Source organism: Aspergillus fumigatus, chromosome 4, assembly GCF_000002655.1.
Source record: "Aspergillus fumigatus Af293 chromosome 4, whole genome shotgun sequence".
NCBI classification, from domain to species: Eukaryota; Fungi; Ascomycota; class Eurotiomycetes; order Eurotiales; family Aspergillaceae; genus Aspergillus; species Aspergillus fumigatus.
In genome coordinates this window covers 3,552,765-3,568,840 of record NC_007197.1, presented here as the reverse complement: position 1 = coordinate 3,568,840, position 16,076 = coordinate 3,552,765, and the positions used below count along the sequence as shown (strand labels likewise).

Here is a 16,076-nt window from a genome sequence, read left to right as displayed (position 1 = left end):
TTCAAATGGGCCCAAACCACTCTGGCTAGTTAGTGCTCCATAGTTAGGTGTCAATTGACCACTCATCGACCGCCAAAGCAGCAATCTTCGCCTCATTTTTTTAGGTGCAGCAATAGTAAACAAACTGCCTGATTACTGAGACATCTTGTGGCGTTTCACAATCAGGACTTCTGGGTTATTCTGTGGCTTCTAGATTTGTCAGACTTCCTTGTTGGCAGGATCATGATCATATTCATGCGTCTGATAATATCTGGCATTAGATGTCGTTTCTACCGAGTACAAAGGACACTAGTAGATGGAAATTGTTGGGCTTGGGGTTGATTTGGGCATTGCCTAAAGCAGTCTAGACTAATCCTCAAGTGCTGAAGTGTCTCGGTGGAGCTGGAACGCCTGCTCTTTCTCCCCTCAAAGACCTTGGTTTCATCAAGAGTTGTTTAATCTATGTCCCAACCATCATCGTTGATGTTGTAGTCGCAGAAATGAAACAAGCTGGCGATCCTGGTTGACATTCAGCTGCAGAGAACAGGCCAGAAGTCGATCATGCACTCCAGCCTGATCCCAGTCGCTCTGGCCGGTGCTTCGACGCACCACACATGATGCACCTTCTTCCGGCCGCCGCCCGCAATCTACGTTGGGCAGGAATTGGTGATTGAGGAGTGTTCCTGAGAGGTTGGACATGCTTGTCATTCTCGTTGTCTGGCCTCTGAAGGCTTGCTGTCTATCTTCCTTCTAAGTATAGGAAACGACCCGAGTCCTGCATTCTGCATGACTGTTCGATCTCTTTGGCATCTATGATGCCATTATGAGGATGTTTATTGTCTAGCATAGGAGCTACCCGACGAAAGCCCTCTGGTTGCGGGTCGTTTCAACTCCTACTAATTTACTCTTTTCGGCCACGCGCGTTGGCTTAACCGCGCGAGGCTATTGCGGGTTATGCCCGAAAACAGAGAAAGCAACACAGACAATCATGACTTATCTATCAGTGGCACCACCCCCACCAACACTGCGGTACCCAGTTATCTACCACCCACGCAACTCCATAACTGGACGGCTTCCTTTCTCGCCCCGCTGCCTCTAGCTGGCTACTGCATGATCGTCCTGCTTTTTCCCGGCCCTAACGATGCTTTCGGGAGGGGCCTCCCAAACTCTTTTCCTAAATTCGTCAAGGGCTATTGGATCTGTGAGACGTGGCCCAATCAAAAATCATGTCGTTGGGTAGTTCGCCAGTGACGTCCATCCGGCCTCAAGACTCAAACTGTAGTTTGACAGTATTCCATCGCAATGGGTACAAGCAGACGGCGATACGTCGCCTCGCCTTGGGACTTGGGCGGAACCACCATGCTGTTGGCGGAGGGACAAGACGTGTGCTGCTTGTTCGATCCAGATCTGACTCCCTAACACATGAGCGCCTGCCTCTATTCACCCTGCCTATGCCTGTTCATGTCTGACTCTTTCATTCCGTTCTCTTGCATCATCCTTGTCTTTTTTTTTATCCGATTGATCCCTTCCTACCCCTGAAGAGCGTGTGACAGGAAAGACGTACCTTGTCTATATAAATCGATACATCAACTGGGCCGATCCGAAGGGCTCATAGCTAGACGTACTGTGACTGATCCGATGCCATGGGCAAAAAAGGAGCAAAGAACAAAAAGAAGAACAACAACAACAATAATAAGCAACGCCTACCGGTGAACGATAATAAGTTTTCCCTCTCTGAAGACAACCCTACAGCCGAGCCTGGCCTTGCAGTGGCCGCCGAGGCTGGGGACCATGGCCAACCTACAGTATGCACAGCTTCCCAAGTTTGAATATCAGACATTCGAGCGTCAATATCAGACCTTCGACCGTCAAACTTTGCAATTTTCGTTTTATCCCGTCACTGCTGCTGCTTCTTCGGATGGTCTGACATCGGATAAGGATCAGGATACCACCAATAACGCGACCCATTCAGAGGAAGGCCCATCCCTAGAGAGTGCTCCCGTAGAAGAATCAGGTTCTCCCGTTGACGCTGCGCCTGCACCCGAATCTGAAGGTACGCATGATTGTCAATCGCCACTTTCTCGCTTTGATCGGGGTTCACCTTCCTCACATTCATTTAGAGTCACCTGAAGCGGCAGCTGCTCCGCCTGAGCCTGACCCGTCAGATGAGCCGGCACCTGAAGCCAAGGAAGAAGCAGAATCTGCGCCAGAGGCAGACGGTACCAAGCAGAAAGCCGAAGACGCCGCCAACCCCGCTGAGCCCGAGACGCCAGCGGCTACTGAAGATGCCGCGCAAGACTCACCGCCCGAGGACGGTGATGGTGCCACAGCGGCGGTAGATGAAAGTCCTGCACCGGAAAGCAAAGAAGGAGACAGCAACGGTATGCTTTGGGATACCGAAATGCATAAAAAGCCAGCTAACCTCATTCCCAGAGGATGATTTCCCAGAATGTGACCCATCCGCGGAGCTCGATAAGGTCGAGGCCGAAAAAGCGGAAGCGGCACGGCAAGCGGAGGAAGATGCAAAAGCAGAAGAGGAGGCAGAAGCAGCAGCTGCAGCAGCTGCTGCAGCAGGGGTTCCTGATGACGTTGATATTGACATTGGAAATGAGAACTCACCTACAGATACTCCAGACAACGAGGAAGCTGCCCCCGCACAGGGTGACCCACCAACGAACGAGTCAGCAGAAGAAGATGTGACGAAGCCCGACACTGAAAATAGTCCAGCCCCGGACGGACCCGCTGAAGAGCAGAGCGACTCACCACCCGAAGCAGAGCAGCCCGTCGCTGAAGTACAAGTTCCTACCGAGGAGCAGCCCGCTCCTAAAAAGCCCGCACCTGAACCTTCTTCTGAGGAACCTGCCGCGCCGACTGAGACGGCGGAGAACAACACTTCAGAAGAAGCAGTAGCTCCCGAAGGCGCAACAGCCGATATCGCTGCAGACGAAACGACGAAGGAAGAATCCACTGACGAGAAAGCCCCGGAAGAGCCTGCTGCAGCAGAAAGCCCAGTCGAGGACAAGCAAGATGAGGCAACAAAAGCTCTTGCAGCGGAAGAAGGAGGAACCAAGACACCGGCCGCGGACGAAGCCGTAGCTGAAGATGCTGCCGCCGAACCGGCTCCAGAAGCCTCGTCAACTGATGAGGTGGCTCAACCGGAGGCAACTCCTGCGGAAGCTCCAACTGAAGAGAAGAAAGAGGACGCTCCTCAAGAACCACCGGAGCAACCTCTGACTGAAGAAGTCGTCGAAGAATCTGCTTCCCCCGAGTCTGTGGCCGAAGAGCCAGCATCTGCCGAGCAGCCCCCTCCTGCAGATGAGCCTGCGCCTGAAGAACCTCCTGCTGCTGAGGAGTCGGCCCCTGCTGTGCCTGAAGTGGAGGAGCCTGCGCCGCAGGACGAGACCCCTGTTCAAAAAGCTCCTGCTGCAGAACAGTCTACTGCTGAGGATGTGACCCCTGAGGAACCTGCCCCCGTTGAAGAGGCATCGGCAAAAGAACCCGTTGCTGAAGAACCTACTCCAGGTGATAAATCCTCTCCAGTTGAAGAGGCTGCTGTCGAGGAAGCGCCTCCAGCCGAGGAATCTGCTGCGTCTGAAGAATCCACTCCTGTTGAGGAGGCTGCCCCAACAGAAGAATCCGCGGCTGAGGAGTCAGCTCCAGCCGAGGAGGCTACCGAGTCTATTTCAGTGGGAGAGCCTGCTGCTGCTGATGCCGAGGAGGGCCTTCGTGAAGAGTCGGCTCATGAGGAACCTGCTCCTGTGGAAGATGCTCCTGCTGAGGAACCTGCTCCCGTTGAAGAGCCTGCTGCTGAGGAATCTCCATCAGTTGAAGATCCTGCCCCCGTTGAAGAACCGGCTCCGGCTGAAGACCCTGCCGCTGCTGCCGAGGAGATTCCTACTGAGGAACCTGCCCCCGCTGAGGAGGTTCCTGCTGAGGAACCAGCACCTGTGCAGGAACCTGCAGAGGAACCCACGCCAGTTGAAAAGTCCGTCCCTGAAGAGTCTGCTCCAGCGGAGGAACGTATTCCCGTGGAAGAGGCTCCTGCTGAGGAATCTACTCCCGCTGAACCTGCTCCCGTGGAAGAGGTTCCTGCTGAGATATCTGCTCCTGTTGAACCTGCTCCCGTTGAAGAGCCTGCTGCTGAGGAAGCCTCTCCTACAGAGTCGGCTCGTGAGGAACCTGCTCCCATGGAAGAGGCTCCTACTGAGGAATCTGCTTCCGTTGAACCTGCTTCCGTTGAACCTGCTCCCGTTGAACCTGGCCCCGTTGAAGAGCCTGCTGCTGCCGCCGAGGAGATACCTGCCGAGGAACCTGCCGTTGTCGAGGAAGGCGCTCCTGTTGAAGAGTCTGTCCCAGTCAAAGAAGCTGCTCCTGTGGACGCGGAATTCTCCGAAGAGACTCCAGACCCAACACCTGTTGAGGAAATCTCAAGAGATATTGATGCCTTGGAGCCATTGGAAGCAGCCTTGCCAGCTGTTGTTCCAGTCGCCATAGCAGCCGAACATGCACGCAGGAGAAAGAGGCGATCCCCGGATGAGGGACAGAGACGACATTCGAAGAGTTCCTCTGAGGAAGTACGAAGATCATTGCCACGCAAGAAACCTGAGCGAAGTGGTAGTCTCCTTGATCGGTGGAACAAAGCCCTTGAGGAAGCCAAGCGACAGCATGAAGAAAAGCTTAGGCAGGAGGAGTTACGGAGTAAGGACAAATTCCGGACCCCAGAGAAGGCAGAGAGGGACAGGCATTCCTCAGAGCGAGAGCGCCATAAACGAAGCGAGCGTTCGTCAAAAGAAGAAGCTGCCGTGGATGTCAAACACAGTCGACGAAGACCCGAGCGCTCAGCCACCTATGAAGTTGAGCGTTCTTCGGGGGAAAAGGCTGCCGTGCCTATCGAACCCAGCCGACGGACCAGAGAGCATTCGAGTAGTCAGGGAGGAGAACGTAGAAGTACCTCCTCAAGGGATGGCCATTCATCAGTCTCGAAGCCGCGAGCCTTCCTGAAATACATGACAGCCGAATCAGAAACGAATGGTCCCCTTCTTAAGATCAATGGGGACAAAGCTGCTGCAAATGTGCTTGGGCGTCGGTCTTCCCCAAGCCATTCCCATAGCCACCGTCACTCGCACGAAGGAAGAGGGTCCGACCGTTCCACGAGCTCCCATCATGCGGCGGAGGAGGAGCAGGCTCGACGCGAGAGACGGGCGCGGCGAAGGGCTGCAGAAGAAGTGGAGCAGGCAAAGGAAAGAGAAGCGACCGACCATCATCGCCACCGTCATAGCGGAGAAACCCGCCATCACCATCACCGACGCCGGAGAGATGAGCCTCCAAAGGAAGAGTCGAAGCTCAAAAATATCCTCAAAGCAGTTGTTGCTCATTAACTCAGATGTCATTTCACATGTTATCACGCCCTACCCACCTTGACTTCTGCTCCCATATTACTGTTCGGGTTATTGCCAACTGATGTTTCGCAACCATCTCGCATCGCATTGAATGTACTCTCGGCATATTATCATAAGCATATGTGGTGTTTTCCGCTTCTACTTCGTCTTTTCTGACATGTATTTCATATATGTTTTCATGAATGCATCTAGAGGAGTTTTGTACAGCAATCTTGTCGAGCGAGCTTTTTGACATTGGTTCTGTAGATAAAACGTGGACTCCTCCAGCGGGATACTGTTTCGGAATTCAACGTGAACATTTGCAATGCAAATACTTTTCTTTTCTTCCTTTGATTTGAGCCAGAGCATACAGAGATGCATCCCACACGTCAGTTTGATCTTCCGTTGCCATCAATAACGTTCAGTACAGTTGTCAGAGATCACGAGACCGAGTTTCAACGTCTCTGCGTCATTCGTTCTCTCGCCTATGCACCTGCTAAGAGGAGCCACGCAGACCAGCATAAGAACTATACTTCTGCACACTCCGCTACCGCGCCCGCCTCTACTGGAGCCTACTCATTGCTGTGCTGGCGTATACCCCCGTTGTACCGAAGCGAGTCCGAGCCAGGAGGGGGAAAAATACCGTGCCTAGGTCCTCAAGGTATCCAGCTCAGCTGAATCAATACATGCCCTACTACCTCTCAGTCGAACACACGTTCAAGTCAGGTCTGTCTCGTCCCCATGACCGTGAGGAACATCGGTGCTCGTATGAGGCCGTGCGTAATCAGCAAAAAGAATGCCACTCATATCATCTTAATCCTTCTCGTGTCTTTGGTACGAACAACTCCCGGGAAAGCTGTGACCGAGACAGAATACGTGGCGAGGAGATACGGTCATTCTCGACCGGCGCTGGTAAGGGGCAGATAGGGGACCAGTGGAGAAGAAGAAAACGGGGCGTTGGGGGGGGGGAGAGACTATCTGTCCGTCCACGCCGAGTAATCCGACGTCCTGTGGCGACGGGGGGGTAATCCAGTCTCAGCTCTCAGAGTCCAGCCAAAGGGTTGACCATGCAGTCAGTCGCAGAAAGTAGGAAGAAGACGACGACGATCGTAGCTGGAATTGTCAGCTAACCTACCAGAAACGCATTCGCAGCTACTCCGTGGACGTCTGACCATATCCTCATGGCCAAGTGCATGATATCATGATAGCTCACACCTAGCAAGGCAAACACTCATCATCATAACGAGTAACTAGGTAGATATCACTGTCTCACTACCACCACCCCGTGTATGAAACAAAACGGTAAAAAGCAAGGATGATAGAGAAGATGATGTCAGCTCAGCTCCCTTGTCGAGTGTCATGTAGCCACAGGGGTTTGTCTACCCGGTGCATGACGACCCGGGGACACGAGCAAATCACCGTTGTCCGTTCTGCAGGAGGTGTTGGTTCGCAAGGGTTGGCCGGATACGATTGGTGGTGGACAATCGTCAATGTTGGCGATCGACTTTCCTTGCGGATATCCTATAAAAATCCGGACTTTGTGTGGCATGTGGCGTCCGCACAGGGAATATGCGAGGTGAAGATTGAGACGAAACCAATGGTGTGAAGAATGTACTTTCGGAGTTAGGTGGTAAGCACTATCGAGTGCGGGTGCCTTCATGAGAGCATGATTGACCAATTTGTCAGTTGTTTTTCTGAAAGGTAATAATAAACTCAGATATGATCAAGAAAACCTCAGGCTGGCCATTAATCGCACTAAGGCCCATGTATGTTCGTTAGTGGTTACCCATTACTAGTTACCAGTTTCTCATGCCGGGAAATGAACGTAGATACGGAGTTACTACGGAGAGAATCCTGGTCGATAGCTGGCCATGGCTTCGGTTGAGCAATGGATCTTAATTTGTCGTTCATATATTGTCAAGCTACGCTGTACTATATGTAAACAAATACAGCAGCCAATTATTAAATTAATCTCTGTTGGTTTGTACTTGATACTGCCTGGGTATTGGCCAGGTTGTGTTATAGACGGTGTTTGCATCCAGCGAGGAATTGAATTCGATCCAATCGTGAAGAAGTAGTTACTTGGGGGTCTTCTTGCCTCTTCTTCATAGTCTGTTTAGGTTAACCACCTCCTTTTTTTCGTCCAGTGAGAGGAGAACCATCTTTATCAAAATACAGGCCGTTGAAGCGGGGCCATGCCGGATCGGGTTCCGGCTAGTATATTTTAGTACAGGCGACGCAGTTCAGGATGTTACCAAAGCTTCAAGATCTACCAGGGTGACACCAGTGGTTGTGAATATCAGGGTAGGCTAGACACCAGATGCCGTTCCCGAAAAGCGCCTCTGAACGGGAGTTAGGCCATCTCCTTGAGGAAATGCTTCCACATCTGATGGCAGGAACGTAACTCGCTTTTGGCTGGCTGAAAGGGGCATTTGCATCCAGGGAGTTTTCGGAGCACCCAAGCTCCAGGTAGGTAATGTCATTGTTTTTCGACCCGTAGAGATCTATCGAAAAAGCAATGCAATATGGAGATTGCCAAGGCTGTAGGAGGTCTTTGCATGTGCTTGGGTATAGAGCTGATTAGTATGGCGCCGATTGCCTAGTCAAGCGAGACGGAACGGTGCTAGGCAGGATCAAGTAGTCACGACGACGACGGGAGACTGCCGAGCCAGTAAGCCACTTTCCAGGGACAGCAAGCTAAGAGTGTTAGGTAGGTAAAAAGTGCAATAGTACGGAGTATTACTGAATCATGTAGACGGCGTTTGATGGGCTAGATTGACTTGGAAGCTCTGACAGTTCGAGGTTCCTCGCAGACTCCTACTCGATCAGGTATATACCCTGAGATTAAAGGAGCCGACCTCGAACGCTTTCTCCAATACTCCCTCCAATTCATTGCTAAATTCGGTCGCCGCACTTGGCGATGACGGGCCGCTATTCCACTACTGGTAGGAGCATAGACGGTTCGTGCCGTCTGGTCTCCGAGGAGAGTCCAAATTCTCGAGATCGATACTTTTGCAGACAGGAGACATCGATGGGAAACTATCCCCAGCAAACACACACGAGATGGCGTTTGGTCTACCAGTAGGTTCAGTAACCACAGTCCGGTTCAGTAGAATCCGCGCAGATTCAGAAGATTGTCTCAGCCTTGGGATCGACTACGGAGTAATCTAACTGTTGGTGAAGCATTGGCTGCAAGCCGTAAGCCACATGAGTTAGTGGTTATTAAACCTCAGATGATGATATCTCGATGATTGATTTTTACTTGGTGGCAGAGTTCTTGTTGATCATGACCCTTGTGATTGGTGAGATTCTGCCCATTTCAGGGGTCGTCACCTCCTCAGGGTCCATGATTCTAGAGATACCTGACGACCAGGAAGTCAAAATAGGCAATTGGTATGAGCCCGTTAACTTGGTCGAGCCGGAGAGTCGACACCTGCACCAATTGGAAACCCGACAAGGTACGCCGGAGTCCTCTCCGCCATCCGACAGGAAAGGTTTTCGCTGGCTTTTCTCCACTGAGGCTTGTACCTTCCAGCTTCGGGTTCAGGATCAACAGTCAATTCAGGCTTGTAATTTTCTCTGCACCCTTAGCCTCAGTGTAACAAATACAGTACCACGTCTTGGTGATTTGCATGGCCCGACCGACAGCCTGAGGCAATCAGGCAAGGCTAAATCTCCTTGGATCGGATAACCCTTTGAACAAGGCGCAGTACCAGCACCAACCTTTCTCATCCTTCCCGTTTCAGATTCCGATGCTTTCGTCGAGGTCTCCATGAGGACGGGAGATTTGCCTATATTATGTTTGAGATAGATGAATGACAGGAGTCGGTCGCATGGCAGTGCAAGATCCCTACAAAACAGTGCACCCATGCAGGGCTTGGCTGTGAACTGCACTAAGAGTCGAAATTGGATAATAATCATACCGCCATGATGCCATCAATATCTCGTTCGACACTAACAAAAGCCTCATCGAGAATAGACCGTGTCAGGCCCGAGCCCGGAAGATTGGCGAATTAGGTGACCTTGGTAAATTATCTATCTACTATCAACTATCTATTATCTAACCTTCAGACTAGGAAGCATAATCGAATGACCTGACCCTTTTTACCGGGGCGAGATTGGGCTCCACCTGTGGGATCCCTGTCACGGATTTCTTTGTCTACCGATTCTCCGACAACTAATGAAGCTAACCAATCAGGTACAAAGTCGAGGCTGCGACTTGATCAAAATGGGAGGCTATACGACGGAATCAGGTGAAGGGCAATGCTTATACAGGCCAAGATCCTCACCTCAGTCCTCAGTTGCCCTCTGCTTCACTGACCAACGTCTATGAAGCTCTACCTTTTTAACCCCAACTGTTTTACAGCAATCATGGTAACCGGTCTGGGTACATTGTCAGTATTGAATTCTTCAAATCACAATTGAACTGTTGTACCTTACCGATTACTCGACCAGGCAAGGTGCGGTTGGTAGTGAAACCCACTCCACCAACTTTGGCTATACCATAGAAAGGCTAGTGGTTTCTAGGTTCCATACAGCTTCTATGATGGTTGCACAGCGGTGACACCAGTAACATAATATTCGATTTTATTTTATTTTTTTTTTTTTATTTTTCATTTATTATTTATTTATTTATTTCATCTTACACCCTAACAGAGGCCTTTCCCCACAAACCACGTTGCTAGTCTCACTCTCATATAAGACACACGTGCTACTCCATACTAGCATCGTACTTCAGTTCTGAAATCTCAAGGGTCGCACATCTCGCAACTATATGCTTGCCTTGTGTAACACTGGATCTGGACTCGAGTCGCCTGCATCCTCGTAACTGTCTAACCTTTTAGGGAACAGCCTGATTCTCAAGGCAAGAAGCATATTGGCCGATCGCTCTCCAGTTGCCCCCTCCATCAACACAGTAGACAACAATTCATGGCGACTACCGAAATACAAATCTACAGAGAAGTAGTCCGTTTATCAGTCAACAGTCCCAACGCACACTCCTCTCGCCTGTTTCTTGATCCACCGGCCCGTCTCGAAGGATGAGGAACCTTGCATGCCGACCCCGCCACGTAATGGCTCCGCCAAAACCCACACGACAGACTGCAGCCTGGGCTGCCGTGTGTCAGCGTCGAAGGTTTCTACCCATGCATGCGCTTGCACACCTTGCTTGCACACGCCCATGACGGCATGGCTTCTGGGAGTACAAGTGGAATGTAGGTAGTGCAAACGAAAACCGTATGGAATGCGGATTGTTGCTTGGTACCTCCGTACAGAGTACGGAGTAAAGTGAACGAGTGCAAGGGATAAAAGGTAAGGTAAGGTTTCTTAGACCTGAGGGACTTAAGCAGCCAATAAGCTTCGGGAGCATCTCCAAGGTCAATTCACGGCGATACTAAAAGGTACCACTGAATAGCTACGGAGTACGGAGTAGCAACATACTGCTTCAAATGTTTGACGGCCACGCTTCCGTATGTAGTAAACAAGAACAATTATGCAGAAATCCATGCTCGAATGATGTCCGTGTCTGCGTCCGTGTCCATGTCCGACGCTCGAGGCCACATGGCCAACTGGCAAGAATGCGTTATGGATGGTGGGCCACGTCTTACCCTACCCTCCATCAACCCATGTTGCCATGCTCACTGCGGCATTTCCACTAATGCACTCTAACGCGGATCATGTGACGATGTCCATGTGGAAGTGACGATCATTCCCGAGTAGGAGGGTTAAATACAGAGTATTGAGTACGAGATGGACTGCATACAGGTCGTGAGCTCGCTCTCGTACGCTGACCTGAACAGAAAAATTACGGAGACTGGTTTCCGGAGTGGTCGGCTAGACTTTGCAGGAGTGGGTGGCTTGCAGAATGAGCTGATAGGACTGTTTGTCTGCAAGTCAGGATGATGATGAGTGAGATGCACTTTTTTTTTGTCTGATGCATACAGATGCAAGCATCAGGATTCCCTGACATTGGATTGACCAAGGCTGTAGATAACAAGTAAACAAATGTCTTGGCGGTTGAGTCCGAAGCCAATCAATGCCCTGATAAGACAGTCGCTGATTGTGCCGACGATCAAGCGTGGTTGTTGATTTTTCAAGTTATGCAGAAACCCTGGGAGATATTTCCAGAAGCCAGAGTAGGGTGCCTTACAGAATGGGACAAGCTTCAGGAACAACAGTAAAACCCAAGGTACCTTTTTTTTCCCACTTTTGCATGTCATAGACTAGAGACAGTCATCCATGTGTATTCAAGATCACCCAGATGAAACAAGCCAAGCCTATGCTTGGATTCTCATGACAAGAAAAGAATGGCCCACATGCCCTTAGTCATTGTCACTTTCTCCAACAGTCCAGGGATACTGAGAATGCATTATTACAGGATCCAGGATCTGGAGGCCTTGACAGGGAAGCGAAGTCTGGAAACGTACGGAGGTGAGGTGGTACAAAATCGACCGGACATTTGGGCAGATTGCCGGATCTTCCCCCGGAAGGCTGCATCCTTATCAGTCGATGGTCAAGTGTTCATATCGACCAGTCCGGAGGTCGGAGGATAGTGCAAGCGAAGGATGCAAGGTGCTTATAGCATTATCCACACGTGGATGTGCATGTCCATGTTTACGGGGGCACCTTACTGCACCTTACTCCTTACGTCAAGCGATGATCCATGCCTCTGACGCAGGAATGTTACTCAGGATATCTACAGAGAGGAGTAGATCTTGAATAAAAGCTAAGTAAGCGGACAAATTGTAAATACGAGACGGGTCCCGAGTCCTCCATACATTGACCGTATACGGAGCTATATTTAACTACAGATACGGATGCCACAGCCTTGGGAGGCAGACTTGACACGGGACGAACCTTTTCCAGTACCTAAAAAAAGGAAGGTTGCGACTAATGTTGGACGTTATGGCTATACGACAGAATTGATCTATCAGCGAGATGACATCAGGAGTTTCCTGAGACGGTGTATGTTGGTGTTGGTTGCGGGGCAGTGTCATGACCACGAGGGCGAGGGAGATGAACTGATGGTTGGCTCATTGTAACTTCCAACAAAAGTGACAATAACAAGGGTTGCAATTTGAAACGATCATTTGGAATAACTTCTGAAACGACATAGGTAGATATTTGGGGACAACCAATGGCAGAACTTTTTTGTTTTTGGCTGGTTGTCAGAAGCCAAATGAGCTGCCTGAGCTGATCCAACCTTGGAGGATGTTTACGAGCCCATAAGAGTTCAATCAGCACACTAATTGTGTCAATAATAGCTAAATTTTGTTCAGCTGTGATAGACTGGAGTCTAGCGCTGACCTGAGCGAAGCCTGAATGCTTGGTATCAATGGTGCCAGACCAGTCTGAGCGAACAGCAAATATCCCTGCGCAGAAGCGAAGTAAACTCAAAATGGACCGATGAAAAGTGGTATAATTAGCACACATTCCGTCGGAAAAATGCAGCTAAGATGGGAGTATTTACGAACCAGCCAATCAGTGGTGCTGTTGAACGAACACTTCGACCTCGTCCTATGGACTGCTATTATTATATTACCCTCTCGTGATTATTTGTTTTCTGTTGGTTTTCATCATGCTGCTGTGGTCCAGGATAGCCTCTTCGCCCTTGACCGTTAGAAAATCATCTCGTCATTGTAACTTTGAACTACCTATACCGTACTCCGTAGTTCGTCCAGAATCCTCCATAGTGAAGGCCCCATTTCAAATGGAAAGATAACGCTTGGGGTGAAATGTGAAAGTGCAACTCTTATCTACTACTGTTGCCATACCTTAGTATTTAGACATGCTACAATCCTTTTGTTCCCTCAGGCATTCTGCCCTCTAAAAGTTGTGGCTTGGAATCTAAGATCCGGTCTAGCTTTCTTCCCTGTGCATAAGAATCAGCCTAACCAAAAACCGTTGTTGAAGTATATTTGGGACTTGGGTAATCCTGGCTGTACACGTTGTTTGCTCAAGGGTAAAAATAAAAATAATAAGAATAAGATTAATTTATAAGATTCCAAATGTTTACAGGTCCATGTTTCTCAAATGCGCCTCAGCCGCATGAGCTAATCCGAGCCCGTTTTGGTCCAGAGTGGATGTTGGTAGTCGGCTTATGGCTGGAAATGGGGGGACGCATTATTTTCTGTTCTATCCAATACTTTTTCCTCCTCCAAGTTTCAGGGGAAATTTTGACTTTCCGGTAAGGTATTGTGTGTGTAATAATGTAACCTCCGCAATCTGCCCTCGTTCTACTGGGGACCCACCATGGTTTATGCTAATCTATTAGACTTTGAACTTTTGATGCTTCACTCACTTCCACTTTCGAGGTCCAGAGTCGACGTGGATTTTCAGCGTAACTAAGTCCAACAGACTTAGTTAGTGTCGCCCTGTAGTATTTTTACTCTAGTTTCACACTAATTCTGCAGCCAGGAAAACACATCGCTAACAAACAGTATGTACACCGATTTTACCGAGTCATCCAATGTATACCTTGCGTGTAGGCACATAGCCTTGCTTGTATGATCACCCTGCAGATTGATCATCAAACCTGCACCTCTCGCTTACTTACATGATTTGTTTCTATGTTTGACCAAAAATAATCATCATCAATAATTTCATTGTTTCAGGTTTTCCCCCCTAAATTCTTAACTGACATCTTCATATCAAACCATCCAATATTGTGGGCCTGGGGGTGAGGAAGATCTTCTGGAGCAGGCTGACTTGGTACCTCGCATATCCACTCTGACGGTTCAACAATCTATATCAACTTCCTCATTCTCACCTCCATTCTCCCCCAGTCTCTCGAAGTCGTTTGCCACCATATCGTGAGTTTCATCTTGACTCGTTCCTTTTTCTTTCTTTCATTGCATATCGGTCACTTTGCATGCGAGGCTTCTTCTCTCCAACGTCTCATCTAACCCTCCTCGCTATCAACCAATCTTATCGCTGATAGCTGTGAGGACTCCAACAATAACATTGTCACAGCCTACCTCCCCCATACATTGTCCCAGCGTACCTGCGATATGCTTAGAAGTGCTTATTCAAACTCTGAAGCTATATCTTGCTCTCAGTCGCCAGTCCATCTATCCACGTTCACCCACACCTCACGCACATCTTCCGCAGCAACTGCTTATCAACCACGAGGTTCTGCCTCTAAAAAATCATTGTCCTCCGCAGCCAAGAAAAAAACCACTGTGACCATGCGTCGGAGCAATGCAGCATCAGAGATTCCTCTTCCTATCACTTACACACCTACCACTCATCGTATCAGCAAAGCCAAGAAGGGCAAGCGTGTACATGCTTGCGAATTCCCCGGATGCAACAAGGTTGGTCCTGGACACCATCTGTGTCAGGGACATCTACTAACATGGCTTAGGTGTTTACAAGAGCGGAACATAGAAGGTAGCATAGCTTCTCAATTGTATCACGGAAGACTTACTTACCATCTTATAGACGGCATGAATTAAACCACAAACCTGAAGCTTTATACCGCTGCCCTCATCAGAACTGCAAAAAGGAGTTTCACCGGTCAGACTTATTAACCCGGCACATGGCAAGACAGTAAGTCTCATCCCGGAATGGGGCTCTTCTGGAGGCACAACTAACACTCGATCTCACAGTGAGCTTGAGGCACAGATGGAGAGCTCATCACAATGGGAACGAGACACACAAATTCCCACTATTTCAGAACCCCCTCAAGTGTCCAAGTCCATGCCGATAGATCCAGCCATAAATACATACCTCGCTGCCACACAGTCACCAAGCACAATGTCCGTCGGAGCCCTGGTGAGCTCGTCCATGCACCCGAGCCTCACGAGCAACTGCAGTCTCATGTGGAACTCGATGGACATTCATCCCGCTCCCCAGGTACCCATGTATGGCAGTCACCAGATTTTCGAGTCCGTTGAGGACACACGTTTCTACGCAACCCCGGAAACATGCCCGTCGCCCGCCTCGGATGGCACTTCGCTCTCTCTCCCACCTCATAGCCGTTCCTCGCTCTCATCTACTCCAGCTACAATAGTTGATTCGTATCCAAGTAGCATCATCGATTCTGATCTGACGTCCTCGCCGGTTCCTATGCACTCCACGTTACGTGGTTGGGATCCTGCCGAGGCCAACCTCTCCTCAATGGTTCCCATGTCGTTGAATGGAAGCCTGCTCTCTCCAGTACGTCGCCATGATTCTCTGTATTACTGAGTCTTTCAACTAACGGTTTGTGTAGCCTATTACCTGCCAGTATCCTTCTCCTTCATGGCCATCCTCACACCACATCGCCTATGATGACCTCCACCATCCCCAAACAGTGCCCTTTCAAACTGTACCCTGGAAGTCCTGGACGCTATAACCGGTCTACCCCTCCTAATCAATCCCGCCATCCCTCACGATCTATATCACCAAATGGCTGGTTGCAAGGACTACCAGCCCTATCATTCTCCACGAACCCACTCCTTGTCATCAGAAACGCCTCCATCCTATCCTCACCAATATACTTCGATAAAAGCCTCATGGCCAGGCACATTCTTGTATAGCTCACCACAATCACATATCCAACTTCAGGTGCTCATCCAGTTGGTTTATGCGATGTTTTTTTTAACTTTTTACTCCATTTATGTCCTTCTTTATGTTGCTTAACGAGCATATACCCACGATTCGCTTTACAGAACCCGCAACAATACGATCGTTTCCAAGTATTGTACAATTACATTACAGCTTCCCTTCGTTTTCACCTGT

The 16,076-nt window shown here is 49.6% G+C and overlaps 5 protein-coding genes across 5 annotated transcripts; 4 read left to right on the top strand and 1 right to left on the bottom strand.

Annotated features, from left to right (window-relative positions):
• The first annotated feature begins 314 nt into the window (after positions 1–314).
• AFUA_4G13630 (PE repeat family protein) lies at positions 315–6,282 on the top strand. The gene is made up of 4 exons (XM_746375.2): positions 315–1,784; positions 1,837–2,032; positions 2,100–2,360; positions 2,413–6,282. The coding sequence occupies exons 1-4, from the start codon at positions 1,623–1,625 to the stop codon at positions 5,355–5,357; spliced, it is 3,564 nt and encodes a 1,187-aa protein (XP_751468.1). The 5' UTR covers positions 315–1,622; the 3' UTR covers positions 5,358–6,282.
• Positions 6,283–8,509: 2,227 nt separating this feature from the next.
• On the top strand, positions 8,510–9,453 carry AFUA_4G13625 (uncharacterized protein). Its single transcript, XM_077804677.1, has 2 exons — positions 8,510–9,383; positions 9,434–9,453. Exon 1 carries the CDS (start codon positions 8,605–8,607, stop codon positions 9,046–9,048), a length of 444 nt encoding a protein of 147 aa, XP_077660816.1. The 5' UTR covers positions 8,510–8,604; the 3' UTR covers positions 9,049–9,383; positions 9,434–9,453.
• A 623-nt stretch (positions 9,454–10,076) lies between these two features.
• AFUA_4G13620 (uncharacterized protein) lies at positions 10,077–10,538 on the bottom strand (the record flags this gene model as incomplete). The annotated part of the gene is made up of 1 exon (XM_746376.2): positions 10,077–10,538. One exon carries the CDS (start codon positions 10,536–10,538, stop codon positions 10,332–10,334), a length of 207 nt encoding a protein of 68 aa, XP_751469.1. The 3' UTR covers positions 10,077–10,331.
• A 567-nt stretch (positions 10,539–11,105) lies between these two features.
• On the top strand, positions 11,106–11,908 carry AFUA_4G13610 (uncharacterized protein; the record flags this gene model as incomplete). The annotated part of the gene is made up of 2 exons (XM_746377.1): positions 11,106–11,236; positions 11,734–11,908. The coding sequence occupies 2 exons, from the start codon at positions 11,106–11,108 to the stop codon at positions 11,906–11,908; spliced, it is 306 nt and encodes a 101-aa protein (XP_751470.1).
• A 1,755-nt stretch (positions 11,909–13,663) lies between these two features.
• AFUA_4G13600 (C2H2-type zinc finger protein) lies at positions 13,664–15,690 on the top strand (the record flags this gene model as incomplete). Its single annotated transcript, XM_077804676.1, has 6 exons — positions 13,664–14,167; positions 14,328–14,668; positions 14,719–14,744; positions 14,796–14,903; positions 14,963–15,512; positions 15,568–15,690. Exons 2-6 carry the CDS (start codon positions 14,366–14,368, stop codon positions 15,688–15,690), a joined length of 1,110 nt encoding a protein of 369 aa, XP_077660815.1. The 5' UTR covers positions 13,664–14,167; positions 14,328–14,365.
• Between the last annotated feature and the right edge of the window lie 386 nt (positions 15,691–16,076).

Bases quoted from the DNA above. Each gene is read 5' to 3' on its own strand.
- AFUA_4G13625 (XM_077804677.1), top strand. From the start codon at position 8,605: ATGATTGATTTTTACTTGGTGGCAGAGTTCTTGTTGATCATGACCCTT.
- AFUA_4G13630 (XM_746375.2), top strand. From the start codon at position 1,623: ATGGGCAAAAAAGGAGCAAAGAACAAAAAGAAGAACAACAACAACAAT. The intron at 1,785-1,836 runs GTATGCACAGCT...CGTCAATATCAG, and splicing joins GGGACCATGGCCAACCTACA to ACCTTCGACCGTCAAACTTT. The intron at 2,033-2,099 runs GTACGCATGATT...ACATTCATTTAG, and splicing joins GCCTGCACCCGAATCTGAAG to AGTCACCTGAAGCGGCAGCT.